At 39.6% G+C, this 14,326-nt stretch overlaps 1 protein-coding gene across 1 annotated transcript in view; it reads left to right on the forward strand.

The window, feature by feature from the left end:
• LOC116043891 (peroxisomal acyl-coenzyme A oxidase 3-like) overlaps positions 1–13,992 on the forward strand; it is a 30,591-nt gene extending 16,599 nt beyond the window's left edge. The window contains 7 exon segments of the mRNA XM_035994023.1: positions 408–521; positions 688–803; positions 3,398–3,453; positions 3,915–4,033; positions 4,125–4,192; positions 7,856–7,942; positions 13,105–13,992. Of these exon segments, the coding sequence (XP_035849916.1) occupies positions 408–521; positions 688–803; positions 3,398–3,453; positions 3,915–4,033; positions 4,125–4,192; positions 7,856–7,942; positions 13,105–13,224 (680 nt within the window). The 3' untranslated portion in view covers positions 13,225–13,992.
• Positions 13,993–14,326: the final 334 nt, after the last annotated feature.

A 14,326-nucleotide genomic window follows, 5' to 3' on the forward strand; every position in this document is an offset into this window, starting at 1 on the left:
AGGGGGGGTCATCTTATAATCAGGGGTGTCTTATAATCAGACCAATACAGTATTTTTGTACACTGTGACATCATATTGGGGGTTGTGGGAGAAGTAAAGCTATAGAGTGTTCTTGTTTTTGTTCTGTTTAACTAGTCCTGACACATGCATTATGAGCTATATTTAAAAAAGAAATCTGCTTCATTCTCCCTGTTCACAAAGGCTTCCCTCTGTGCACCATGAGGAACGTTAATGTTAATGTTAGACATATACTATGACATCTGAATTTTCAAGGTGAATTCTCAGTACATGTTGTGTATAAGGCAATTAGATCATGTATTGGCAACCTCAGAGACACTGACAGAATTCATTGTGAGCGCAGGAACTCTGATCTCCAAAGTTTCAGCTGCTGTGTTGTGTGGTTTCAGATGGTGTGCGCATTGAGTCTCCTCTTCACACTGTGGATTTCCTGGATGATTCCCACAAGATCCTGGAAAGCAAGTTCACAGCAAGAACGATGGAGGAGTGTATGGACTCTGCAGGTACTCCTAGAACTCAGAAGGGATTATTCCCTGAACTCAACACGGTATCCAAATATACCTTTAACCAGTTATCTAAATATCACAGATACAAAAATTCTACTGATTGCATTTCTAGAGTTGTTTCTCAGTTTAACATAGTGAGTGTACTTCTTGTTCATCCTGTCAGTGCCACTGGCAGCCTATAAGTGGCTGGTGTGTTTCCTGCTGGAAGAGAGCCAGAAGAGGCTGGAGCAGGAGATGGCCTCGGGAAAGGATGAGTTTGAGGCCCGTAACAACAGCCAGGTAAGACACACACACACACAGAGACACACACCACTGCACAGAGCCTTTATGGATATATTTTTGCCAATAACCTAAGCTTCTGATGTAACTCATTATCAAACCAAAGCAGTAGAGGTGTCTCGGAATTGAATTGCTGTCCACAGAAGATAGACATGTTGCGTCATCTCTCCAGGCCAGCTAATTAGAAACAGAAATAAATGGTGTTAAGTAAAAAAGAGGTGTGGATTTTTTACTCTTTACAGAGTCTTGGCTGCCGTCATCTGGTTTGTGTTAGGCTGGAGGTCAGACACAGTGTCAGATGGGTGTGCTGTGGTTCTGGGAAATGTGTGTGTCACTGGATTCAGTAATTTGTGTGACTTGTTTTTGAGCATTAATATGACATACGCACATGTAACAATGTTCAGTGTAGCAATGTAACAGTCTCTAGAGAGTCATTTAGTATGTTGATTGAGGTTGTTGAGTGTACATGCGCAGTTTTTGAAAAAAGTTTGATCAGTCAAGTCCAAGAAGGTACTGTAAGGCTCTTTGTTCAGTGTGATACATTTTTTTCAAAAAGCAGAGCTAGAGCTAGTAGAACCAAAGTCTTGACGCCCCCATCCGCTATTGTGAGTTTTTAAGTTTTACAAGCACAGTAGAAGCTTTACCGGTATCAGTGTGAGTTGACCGTATTTTGAAGGGTTAATAACACAACAAAGAACAAATCACACAACTCCGCATTTTTGTTAAGTCTTGCTTGTCGCTGTAGAAATGTAAACACACGCAAGCTAGCTAGTAGCTAGCTCTCATAGTTACTATATAGGTTATGTTTATTTATATTTTATTTATATATAAGACCTAATGGTATGGTTTATAGCTGGGGTAGGCAGTTTTTTGCAAAAAATCCATAATAACCTTTAAGTGGTCTGAGAGAAAACTAGTACTTTACACCTCCTCTTGGCCCTGTTTTCAGGCTTTAGAAAATCTAGCCTTTAACGGGAGACCATATCACAGGTCATTTCAGAGAGAGAAAGTGAGCAATCCTATTGGCTGTTCTGCAAATGCGTATGCACGTCCCTTTGCTATGCCCTGCAGTGCCCTTCTACGCCCTGTAACGCCCTGCAGTGCCCTGCTACACCCTGCTTTCTGTCTGTCCAAGGTTTCTCCCAAAAAGGAAGTTTTTCCTTGCCACTAAATGCTTGCTCTCGGGCAATTACTGGAAATGTTGGGTTTTTGTAAATTATAGACTGTGGTCTAGACCTATTCTACCTGTAAAGTGTCTTGAGATAACTCTTGTTATGATTTGATACTATAAATAAAATTGAATTGAAATTGAATTGAATGTGAATTAGGTTTCTTACTTCTTAAAGGTCCCATGGCATGAAAATTTCACTTTATGAGGTTTTTTAACATTAATATGAGTTCCCTCAGCCTGCCTATGGTCCCCCAGTGGCTAGAAATGGTGATAGATGTAAACCGAGCCCTGGTTATCCTGCTCTGCCTTTGAGAAAATGAAAGCTCAGATGGGCCGACCTGGAATCTTCCCTTTATGATGTCATAAGGGGAAAGGTTACCTCCCCTTTCTCTGCTTTGCCCGCCCAGAGAATTTGGCCCACCCATGAGAGAGAGACATCATGGCTTTCAAACGAGCAAAGTGACAGTTGGTCAAGGCCACACCTCCACCCTCCACCTTGCCCCCCCCCCTCTCCTCCTCAATAGCATTTAAAGCTACAGACACAGAAATGACACGTCCTAAGGAAAGCTTATTGTGGGACTGGCTCTAGTGGCTGTAATTCTGCACCAAGGCTGAATTTCGGGAAAGAGACTTCAGATACAGTATTAGGGGACCACTAAGGTCTATATAAAAGAGACTTCAGATACAGTATTAGGGGACCACTAAGGTCTATATAAAAGAGACTTCAGATACAGTATTAGGGGACCAATAAGGTCTATATAAAAGAGACTTCAGATACAGTAATAGGGGACCACTAAGGCCTATATAAAAGAGACTTCAGATACAGTATTAGGGGACCACTAAGGTCTATATAAAAGAGACTTCAGATACAGTATTAGGGGACCACTAAGGTCTATATAAAAGAGACTTCAGATACAGTATTAGGGGACCACTAAGGTCTATATAAAAGATACTTCAGATACAGTATTAGGGGACCACTAAGGTCTATATAAAAGATACTTCAGATACAGTATTAGGGGACCACTAAGGTCTATATAAAGAGACTTCAGATACAGTATTAGGGGACCACTAGGGTCTATATAAAAGCATCCAAAGAGCACCATGTCATGGGACCTTTAAATAGAATCTGGAAGCTCCAGTGTCACTTTTGATGGAGCTAGCTCAGCAGTTTCACCCTACTCTTAGACTTTGTGATTTATAGTATTGACTGCAGCTATCACTGTAAAGATTAATAATCTAATTGGACTCTCATTTGATGTACAAAGAGTAAAACTTACCCATGATATAAGCATATGAACCATGATAACAGTGGCTTGATGTTGCTCGTCCGAGTTTATAGCAGAAATAAAAAAGTATGCTGTAAATGTTTCCCTGTGTGTGTGTGTGTGTGTGTGTGTGTGTGTGTGTGTGTGTGTGCGTTTAGGTCTACTACTGTCGCTCCCTGGCCATCGCCTACATAGAACACAATTGCCTCCAGAGGTTTGTGGAAGAAAAAGTTATCTCAGGTCCAATTCAGTGGCTGGTTCAGATGAGGTTTATTCACTGTGCAGAGGATACAGAAGGGCTCAAGAAGCTGTAGGATTCTCAGAGTAAGTCTCTGGCCAGGGTTTTATAACAACAACTGAGAAGACATTCACAAGACTATCTGAGTAGATTTGCATGGACCCACTAACGTCTGCTCAAACTATTGAAAAAAAATGTCCTTTGTTTAAATAAGGTGTGAATCTCCGCTGGAGCTCTTAAAGCTGTCACTCACAGTGACCAAAGTAAAATGCTTTGTTTTAACACCAAGCTAGACAAAAGGCAGACAGACTTCATTAATTCAGGAGACACTAAAAGTGTGTTGATCAGGGAAAATAATAGGAGCTAAATCAGTGAGCAGGAAAGAGGATATAAGGATAAAATGAGACTCAAACTGTTAGGTAATTAATTTTCTTCAGATTTCATGAGCTGACTACTGATATGGACACACCAGCTGGTCTCAGACCTGTACTAAGCAAGCTGTGTGCCCTGTATGGGCTGTGGAGCCTCAGCAACCACATGGCCACACTCTACCAGGGTGTGTACTGTACTCTATATACTACATGCATCAATCTAGATAACACATTCCATTGTATTGATATTTGTAACACAGTTTTGTTACTGCACAGGTAATTACTTGAGTGGAAGGAAGCCCACAGAGTTGGTCCAGATGGCCATTCTCACTCTCTGCTCCCAGGTTCAGAAACTTTCCATCTATTCCATACGTAAGGGTTAAAGGTGACATATTGTGCTTTTCTGTGTTTTCTGTCATATCTACAATGTTATAATGTTGGATTTTCATGTTAGTTATGAGTAAACATATTTTAGACAAATCCCCTTGAGCTAAAACGTTCAGATTTCCAACTGTTCTGAACGTTTCAACAGTTTTTTCTACTCTCGGCTAAGTGTTATGTAACTCTAAGCCGGCCTTCTATGATTTGTCATCTGCTCCAGGTAGGCAGGACTGGAGTGTTTTTTTTTTTTTTTCAACCAATGCGGTGTTAACATTCTCCCATGTAACTACATGCTAACAGCAATAAAAGATGTCATCTTAGCTGCCAGTGTCGTTAAATTCTCCCCAATTCTGGGTCGCATTACTGCTGAAACATGTCCGATTGGGTAGTGTTTGGTTCAGAAGCCTTTATCTGCGATTGTTGACGGTAGAAAGGGCTGCTTCGTTCCATTACAATCTAACGTTAGCATACTGCTAACTATTAAATAGCTACATGCTAACGCGTAATAGCTGTAATCTTGGCCAGTGCTGGTAATTTCTCCCTAAATTCCAATTACTTTACTGCTGGGACATGTCCGGTTGTGTAATATTTGGTTTAGAAGCCTTTATTGGTGATTTTTCGCTGTACAAAGTCCTGCTATATACTCCGTTGCAGTAGCTCCAGCTCTGGAGATTCCAGGAAGCGTGCTGGAGCAGAGCAGACTGGGCGTTGTCAGGATGGGGGCTTAAAGAGACAGGCACTCCTACAGAGCGTCTCATACAGGTGCAGCAGCCATGGGCAGTATGAGAAAAAATGAGAAAAATAGTTGTTGTTTTTTAAACATTAAAGCATGTAAACATGTTCTAGTACAAACACAAAATGCAAGTATAATCCTGAAAATGATATATAATAGTTGCCCTTTAATGCCTGACGAGGTGTCCATTGTCAGGTATTAACAGACGACAGCAAGGCGTGAACCGTCTGACGCGCAGCGGAAGTTAGTAAATACCTGACAATGGACACCTTGAAGGGCATTAAAATAACATGTTTTTAAAAACATTAGTTTATATTTTAATTCGTTTTACAATCGAAATCTTAAGTTTTTCCAAACAATAACTCAGTTTCCCTAGTTATGCCTGAGGGTTTGACTAATACCTGGAACAAACATTCCCATCCCATAAGGTTATTATGCAATGCAAACACTGTTCATTCCTCCAGGAAATAGGAAGGACCTGAGATACGACTTGCCACCCTTAGCAACAGGAGATATTTATTTAGTCTGCTCAGCTCGTAGAACCCTTGAGCTCGCACAGCTACGAGCCAGAAAGCTAACGCAGTGCTAGCGAGATTTAAAGTCAATAACATTGTGTACAGTTGGCAATCAGTAAATATCAATGACCGTATGTTTAACATCAAGACAAGCTAGCTATCCAGCCATGTGATTTTCCCCAAAACAATGTAACGATTTTTACAAACAATTTAAATTAATTTTTATCCGCAGCCTGACCAGTGAACGGGATGTGAGATAACGTTATTCGCTGTGAAACAAAGTCAGTTCAGTGGAGCAGTGTAACTTACTTCCTGCAGCTTGTGTGTTAGCGCCATCCTGTGGTGTTCAGAGGACGAGGCACTGAAGCACCTCACAGTGTTGGAAATAACAGATTCACATTTCTTTTATGTTTTAATGTAGCACATTCATTTAGAACAGTAAACAGTCAGTTTCACCAGAACTCCTTTAGTAGGTGTGCTATAACTCTTTTTTACGGACACCCTGCAGCCAATCAGAATCGAGTATTCACCCAGACCAAGTACGGGTTAAAGCCTCTGAACACACACACAGGTGTATTCATTCAGTCACGTTGAAATATAACAAATATAAAACATTAGGCTAATAACACAATTAAATTAAGAACTTGTTCTTATGAATATTTTTATTTTATTTTATTTTTATTTTATTTTATGACAGTATCATTTTAAGAACAGTGTATTCGATACATTTGTTCCGATAAAACAGAAAGGATATCCAAACATAGATTGTAATTTCCAATATATTCTGCATGCTTAATCTCACTCAGGAGACGTTACAGATTTCCAATTTGTGTGACCAAACATTTCCTCACTGCCCTTGACCCCATCAGTCCCCCCCAAGAATGATAAAGCTGTCATTTGTCCTGCCCAGGTACAACAGCAGTAACAGGGGACTCAGAAAGATGTTAATCATCAGTCTAACCACACACATACAGTCCTATTATTATGAAAATACTCAGGCATTAACCCTTACTTAATGGACACCCTGCAGCCATGGTATAATATTGGATAGTGTTTATTGTTATGAGGTCCCTTCAGGGCCGGATTGGGACTCATTTTCAGCCCTGGAGTTTCATGCCTTAGACCGGCCCACTTTAGTTCACGACTGACTATATTAAAATAATGTAATTAAAACCTCAGAATATAAGTCTGCAAAGGCGCACTGTTCTCTACAGCCTTGTAATTCATTGTATTTTTGAAAAATATAATTTCCAATTCAGTGCAAAAACAGTAGCCTAAGTTTTCTCACAGTGAGGGCATTAGTCTCTTCACAACTGGATCCTGGCTCTGTTTCTGACACTAAATGAAATTTTTTACATTTATTTCTCACCACAAATATCCCCTTTTTACAAAGCTTTCAAATCAAGTCAAGTCAGTTTCATTAATGTATTGCTGAATCATCAGGTATCATTAATTATCTCAGGGCATTTTTCGTTGAGCAGGGCTCTTCATTACTATTAGTTCTTCTGAATGACAATCCTACCAGCCCATTCTGGTGTGTTGGGCTCATGACTGGAGCTTGGTAACGTTACTGGGCCTTGCTCTTCACTGTTAGCAGCAAACCGGACTAGAGGCGGCTGCTGCTGAAGAGCTACAAGAAAAGGTTTGATACATGAACGGTGGTTTGCAGACAACGTTGTTTTGCACAGTCGCTAGCATCTTGCACTGCTCCTAACTACCTTAACGTTAGCTTACTTACCGGCCTCGTTCATTTGTTTTTTTGAGGAAAAATATGCTCAGCTTAGAACATTTGGCCGCGTCAGTTTCCAAAGCTTTCAGCACCGCCTTTGCGCTTCCTGTTATCCATTTTTATCTGACTTTTTTTATTTTGAGCAACTTGCAAGGTGCCGTGTCGGGGGCGGGGCCAGGAAGTCAAAAGATAATCATGGCATCATTAACCTGCAGGCTGCACTCTGCGAGAAAATATTAAATAAAAAAAGAGTGGGACTGCGGTAAAATAATACATAAAAAGAGTGGGGCTGCGGTAAAATAATAAATAAAAAGAGTGGGGCTGCGGTAAAATAATAAATAAAAAGAGTGGGGCTGCGGTAAAATAATAAATAAAGTGGGGCTGCTGTGAGTGCAGGCAGCGTATGGACAGCATCCATATTTCAACCCAGTGCCATGACAACAACGGCCCTCGCGGCCAAAAAAACAGACCGCCCACCGGGAATTTTCCCGGTGCTCCCGATTAGCCAATCCGGGCCTGATTCCCTTCCTTGTGTCCGTCCATACTTCCTGACTGTCTTCATTAAGCTGAATGATGAAGTCATGATGCTGCCCCCCCCCACCTGACTTTAAGGTCAACCTGACCTGCTCTGTCTGTGTGTCTCCTCCAGCTGAAGGATGATGCAGTAGCATTGGTGGATGTTTTGGCACCTACTGATTTCATTCTCAACTCACCTATTGGCAACGCTGATGGACAGGTAAAGACATACATACACATAAAGCCTATTTATAACTCAGTACATAGACGCAAATCATGGGGGGGTCGGGGGTGGTCAGGAACCATCCTTTCTGAGGGTTGTCCCCCCCCCACTTGTATATAACATACACTTTAAATTATTGTGTAAGTAGTAAAACAATACAAATGCAAACGGGGCAAAAAAAAAAAAAAATGCATTTGAAGTTTAAAAAAACATTTTGAGTCCCCCCCTCCCTTGCCTCACAGTGGTTTGGTCCACTGCTTGGTTTCCTCCCTTTACCTTAACTTACTCAGAAGTCTGGTGGGACTCGTGGAAGAGAACGAGTTGTGTCAGTAAGAAGGCTGTCAAGGCTGTTTTATTCATTTTAAAAAATCGGATGAAGTGATTATTTTCTCTAATGCAGATATTGCTGAGTCATAAATAAATTAGTCATGACAAAAAAATTATGTATTTTTGTGTGCGCTATGTTAGCAGGTATAAAGTTACTTAGCTTGTTTGGTAGCTTGTTGGATAGTTAATTAGCTAGCTTGCTAATTCAAACCACCGTACTTTCATCGTTATTATGGAACCCACGTAACTTCTAGGCAGGTCCCGCCCTACGAAGCAGCTCGATTGGTTGGGGTTAGGCATCGACCTCGAGTGGTTAAGGTTAGGATAGCCGATTGGTCAGGGGATAGGACCTGAACAAATCTGGTTACGTTACCTTGCGTAAGCATGGACATCTGGCCAATAGTAGTGTATGAATGCTATCGAAGGGCGGGCCTTTCCTAGAAGTTACGTAGGTTCCATAATAACACGTGCTTTCATGCTACGCACTGGTTATAGAAAATGAGCCAAACGAAGTGTCACTCATCTGGCGAGAGCGCTGTGCTTTTCTACGCTTTGACAAGAGTGAATTTAACATTAAGTTGTTAAACTTTACTAATTTAGTGGCTGGCTGGCTAGTTAGTTAGCTTGCTTGCTAGGAGGCTCAGTTCTCAGTTCAGCATCATCTGTATCCTATACAAGTACAATTTTGTATGTTTTATTTGTGTCCCCTTCAGTAATTGCTCTTAAGATATTTTATGTTTATTGTCCCCCCAACTGTTATATGATATTTACACCCATGCCTCAGTATTCTGAGTTGTGTGCATAAATAATGCAAGAATTGTCATGTCATACTAACATTAAGGGTGCTGCTGCCAGGTTTAGGGGTGTACTTCTTTTTTTTTATTAGATTAGATCATATGAGAGGCTATAACTTGATTATTCTTTGAGGAAACACTTATCTTGTGTTATGTTTTAATATCAAATACCCCAGGTTTATTGTAACAATAAACAGTGAGCCTCAATTTTAATATCACAATCTTTGCAAACCAACTAAATACTCAAAGGAAACATTTTTTGCTCTTTATATTCTCTAGGAATAACCAATAAACACAGTAACAGTGTATTTTTTTATCATATCATACAGTTGTTTTTTTTCTCTCAGTTACTCCTCATTCCCATGTAATCCCACTGTGAGACAGTCGGGTTAAGTCTCATTACTGGAAGAAGACTGCAGCGCTTTGGCTGCTGTCTCTCCCTCTTCCAGGAAAACACATACAGCGTTGTGTTTGGTCATAAATTGTGTTTTGACAGTTGTTGACAATGACTCTCTTTCTGCACTGTCTGAGACCTTCCTTTTTTCATGAAAAAAGGCTCAACTGATGTTTGTTTTGTCTGAGAAATGAAGATGTCATGCAGACCCACAGTGTATTCTGTTACTCTGTGTCAGCCTCAGGGTTTGTCAATTTTATTTCTGCAGCAAAATTGGTCTTAGGCGTTTTGTCTGTAATATTTAAGTTTGAGAAAGTTTATAGTTTATTAATGCTAAAACCACTGACTTCTATTCTGTATGTACTGTATTGCTTTCTCCATTATCCTTCTTACCAGAAAAAATGTGTAAGCCTGTGTGGGTCTTAATTAGGGATCCAATATGTCCAATATAAAGCATTAGAAGAATGGCAGATGACTAATGGGCAGAACTATGTAGAAAATACATTACCAGGCAATATCATGTTCGAGTTTGCTGTGTGTCCTGGTGACTTTTTTTCAATTCATAAAAAATTAGTTAATAATAGCAATTATATGTATTGAGATCTTCATTATTAAATGGAAACCTTTTTTTTTTCTTTTTTTTGAATCAAGCATCATGTACATTTTGACACAGATCTAGGTATGCTGGGTTTCCACAGGCAGCGTTTTTCAACTGCAACTCGGTCACAAGCAGTGGATTTCAAGCGGAGTTGTGTCACCACAACATAATGCCGACGGTGTACACCTTTTGCAGTCAAAACAGTTGGTGTTGATATACGTTTTCTATCATTTTATATTTTATATCTGGCCTAACACAACTGTTTGGTACGTTTTCTACTCCACTCACACTCTTAGTTTAGTTTAGTTTGAATTACGTTATATTACTAGCAACAAGCTAGTTGTCATTGCTACAACGCTAACGTTACTCCAATGCTACTACTACTAAAACAAATGTATATAAAAACTCACCAGGAATAGCCACTACCAACCTTTTGCCAAGCTAGCTGTTAACATCTCTGTAGTCATACAGAGATGTATCATAAAGTAAGCTATAGGAAAATCACAATCTTTTAGTTTGCACGTATAGCATGTGTATATACACGGGAGTAGGCTATATATTGGAGTCATGTTCACGAGTCTGCCCTCTCATTGGCTACCGCTCTGCAAAAGTTGACTCAGAGTCAACTTTGGGCGAACGGTGAACATCCGGGAACTTTCGCCGGCGTCAGTGGATTTCACTCGTACCGCTGTTCTCATAGGGAATGAATTGAATCGCTCTGCTCTGCCATTATTTCAGCTGCCTGTGGAAACCCAGCGGCAGACACGATGGTAGTAATGCAGGACCTGACCATTTCAGTTCATTTTTATCTTTATTTCGAACAATATTATTCTATAGTTCGATCTTTACCATAAACAAGTGCTCTTGTCTATGGTAAAAAGGGTGGGAATCACCAGAGGCCTCACGATACGATATCATCACGATACTAATTTCACGATACGATATTATTGCGATTTTAAACATATTGCAGTATTCTGCGATATACTGCAATTTATTACCTCTTTTCCAACTTCAAATTTTTCCCAATTTCAAATGATGTCCCTAAAAGGAAACTTTGTCAACATCTGTTTTATCTAAAAAGATACATTTCTCTGTTTGTTTATCTCACTTAAATTTTATTGCTGCAAAATGGGATTGGCAAACAGACAAACTGACCAACACATATATAATAATAGATGGATACTTTGCCTCTGTGTATCGAAACAGTATTGCCACAGAAAATATCGCAATGCTATGCTGTATTGATTTTCCCCCCCACCCCTAGTAAAGACTGGGGGATCAACTAAACAGACAATTTTAAAAACTACAAAAATACTACTCCAATTTACATCCTACTCCATTAAGCTATTTAGAAGAAGAAAAAAAACAAGCACCATTAACATCAGTGAGATTTATATTCTCCTTCCTCACTTCTGTATTTTTCAAAAAGATATCTTTTGTAGATTTAAAAAAAAAAAATTGCATTATATTTTGATTGTTTCGTCGAGACCATTCCACAAAACCACCCCACAAATCGAAATACATATACTTTTGAGTTTGGTCCAAGCATTCTGCTGTTTCAAATTTGCTATTGTGATGTAGTGCTTGACAGTATATTCCAAAACAAAATGTTTCCAAAGACCATAAACCAACTGATACACAATTAATATGGAGCCTTTGGGGCCTCTTTGAGGCCTTAGGTCGGTTGCCTGCCTAATAATTCAGATTGCCTTGGATATGAGTCAACATCATGATTAATAATTCATCTTCATTAGATCTGCTTTAGTAAAGATGTGCAGTTGGTCACTTGCAAACAGCATAGAAGGAAATTACACATGGTTCAATTCAGCTTCTGACCATGCTCGTTTATCATGTCCTTCTAATCCTCTTTCCTGTAAATTTATAATATAATGATGCAGAAATACCATGGAAACAATCTTAAAAAGATAAACAGTGTAAAGTCAGAGTTACTCACCCAAGTTTCTCAGCAGGCCATCCTGCTCTGAATTACTCCAGAATTTTGATTAACCCACATAAACAAACTTCCTGTTCAGCTGCGGTCACATGCAAATGCATAGTGAGGTTTCGAGCAATAATTCATCAAATCTGTTTGGGTTGTTTGTCTGAAATCAGGAAGAGTTGTGACACTTGGAAGGCCTGTAATATGTTTATAGTATCCTCAAGATGACAGCTTTGCCTCTTCTTGTGGTTGGTGTGGATTCAAAAGGCACTTTAATTGCAGGTTTCTGATGTCTGGTTAGACAGGAAGTGATGATGACAGCTTAGATCATACAGGGAGGGAACTCTGTCATATCAAAACATGGCATGAAGAAGATGTCCTCCCTAAGGTTGGGTATCGTCTTTTTTTCTTTCTTTTTTTTCGATACCGGTGCTAAAAGCATACCTTTTAAAACTTTGCAGGTGCCTTAACCGTGCCTTAATCAATACTTTAAATTATTTAAATTCAACCATATGGCCTTAGCAATAAATAAGCTGTTCTTTAATGTTGCCAACTGTCGATTTGTGCTCTTTTTTGTTTGAAAGTAATACAATAACTTATTTCACCAGTCAATTGCTTATAAACAATAAAAAGAACCACTAGATGGCAGAAGGGTACTTTACACCAACAGATTGAGATTCTCATGTTGCACTTAAATGTACCATGAGTTTACGCAATGCAATTGAATGCACCATCAGGTCCCTTCAGTGTTGTTTCTCAACATCTCCGACTGCGGCAGTGTCTATGGTGTCTCAAAATGCAGCTAGTTTCCTCTGTGTCTTTAGCTGCAGACGGTTGGACGTCCCGCTTTTGGAATCCATTCCAGTGAAATACAGCCACACTTTACACTGTTTAGCTTTTCAGCATTTTAGGTTACGGTCGTATAGGAACCGGTGTCATATTAGCTCCGGGTTTCGATACCCAACCCTAGAATTGGGTGGCTTTTAGCTATACAGTATATTACATCGAGAATGAAATAGGTTACATGAAAAGTAAGATTAGAAAATAGATCAGGATCTTTTTTTCTCAACAGTGAGCACATCTTCTCCTTGTTTCTCCCTCACGTAGCTTTACAAGAACCTGTGGTCGACAGTGATGCAGGGCAGCCAGGTGCTGGAACGGCCTTCCTGGTGGAAAGAGTTCTGCTCAGACAAGCCGGTGGTTGGATCCCTCCGTCCAAAACTCTAGAACCCACTCAACAACCTCCCTCTACAACCCTGGACATGTGTCTGGAGTGTCCACATTCTAACTCTGTAATTCTAAGTGCAATTTAAAATGTAATGTCCACACACACAACGTATTGCCAAAAAAATGTCCAAAATGTTGTATATAGAGTACCTTATCAACTGTTTATTATGAAATGCTAGAATCCTGTGCACTCTTACTCCGCAACTACTGATGAACTAAAGAACTCTTGATTTCCAGTCCGACGCTAAACAAATCAAAAAGACTTCGACACAGTTACACTGATAGACATGTACTACAAATGAACACCCATAGAAAAGAGCAGATGTGACACAAAAAAAACGTTAAGACCTTTAAACTCACATTAGCTCATTTCTATTGAATGACCTACTAAACAAACATCCAGCAGGGAAACATGCACAGCTAACAGTTTGCAGCTGTAGCTGACAAGCTAACTAGCAAGTAGCAGCTTAATAGGTCCTAGGCCTAAAATAAGGCTTAAAAGGGTTAAAGTGCTGCTACTATTTTGGAGCCAGAAGTGACCATATCTGGACAAAACAATGGAGCTGGTTAGGATGACATGGCTAAGCCAGTGTTTCAATGGCACTATGCTAAAGAGGGAAAATTGCAGATTTTCAACCCTTATGACCCGAGAACCTGATATGGGATCATTAAAAACATACTTGCAAATATTAACATTGATCCATTAGAGGCTAAATGATGTGCTCCTTATTCTTCAACACACTGTCTGGCCTTAGCTTATAAGCTAAACTGAATTATACATTTTAATAATGCAATAACGTAATTGTTGCATTATTTAAAGTAGCAAGGATTCCAGTGCAGTTTTGTGTCAGTTATATTTTAAAAACCATTGGTATGGCCAAACTGAGGATCATGACAAGTAGGCTAAATAGCAACCAAGGACTCCTAGTTAACACAATGTAACTTTGAAGTGTTAAATTATCTTTATTGTATGGGGGTCAATATGATTTTAAAGCTTGTGCAAGGATTATAAATAATGTTGAAGCATATATATATATACATATATATATATAGACTCTTTTGATTGGATGATCAGGACTGGAAGACCTGCATACTAGTTAGT

The sequence above is a fragment of the Sander lucioperca genome, chromosome 17 (assembly GCF_008315115.2).
Source record: "Sander lucioperca isolate FBNREF2018 chromosome 17, SLUC_FBN_1.2, whole genome shotgun sequence".
Taxonomy (NCBI): Eukaryota; Metazoa; Chordata; class Actinopteri; order Perciformes; family Percidae; genus Sander; species Sander lucioperca.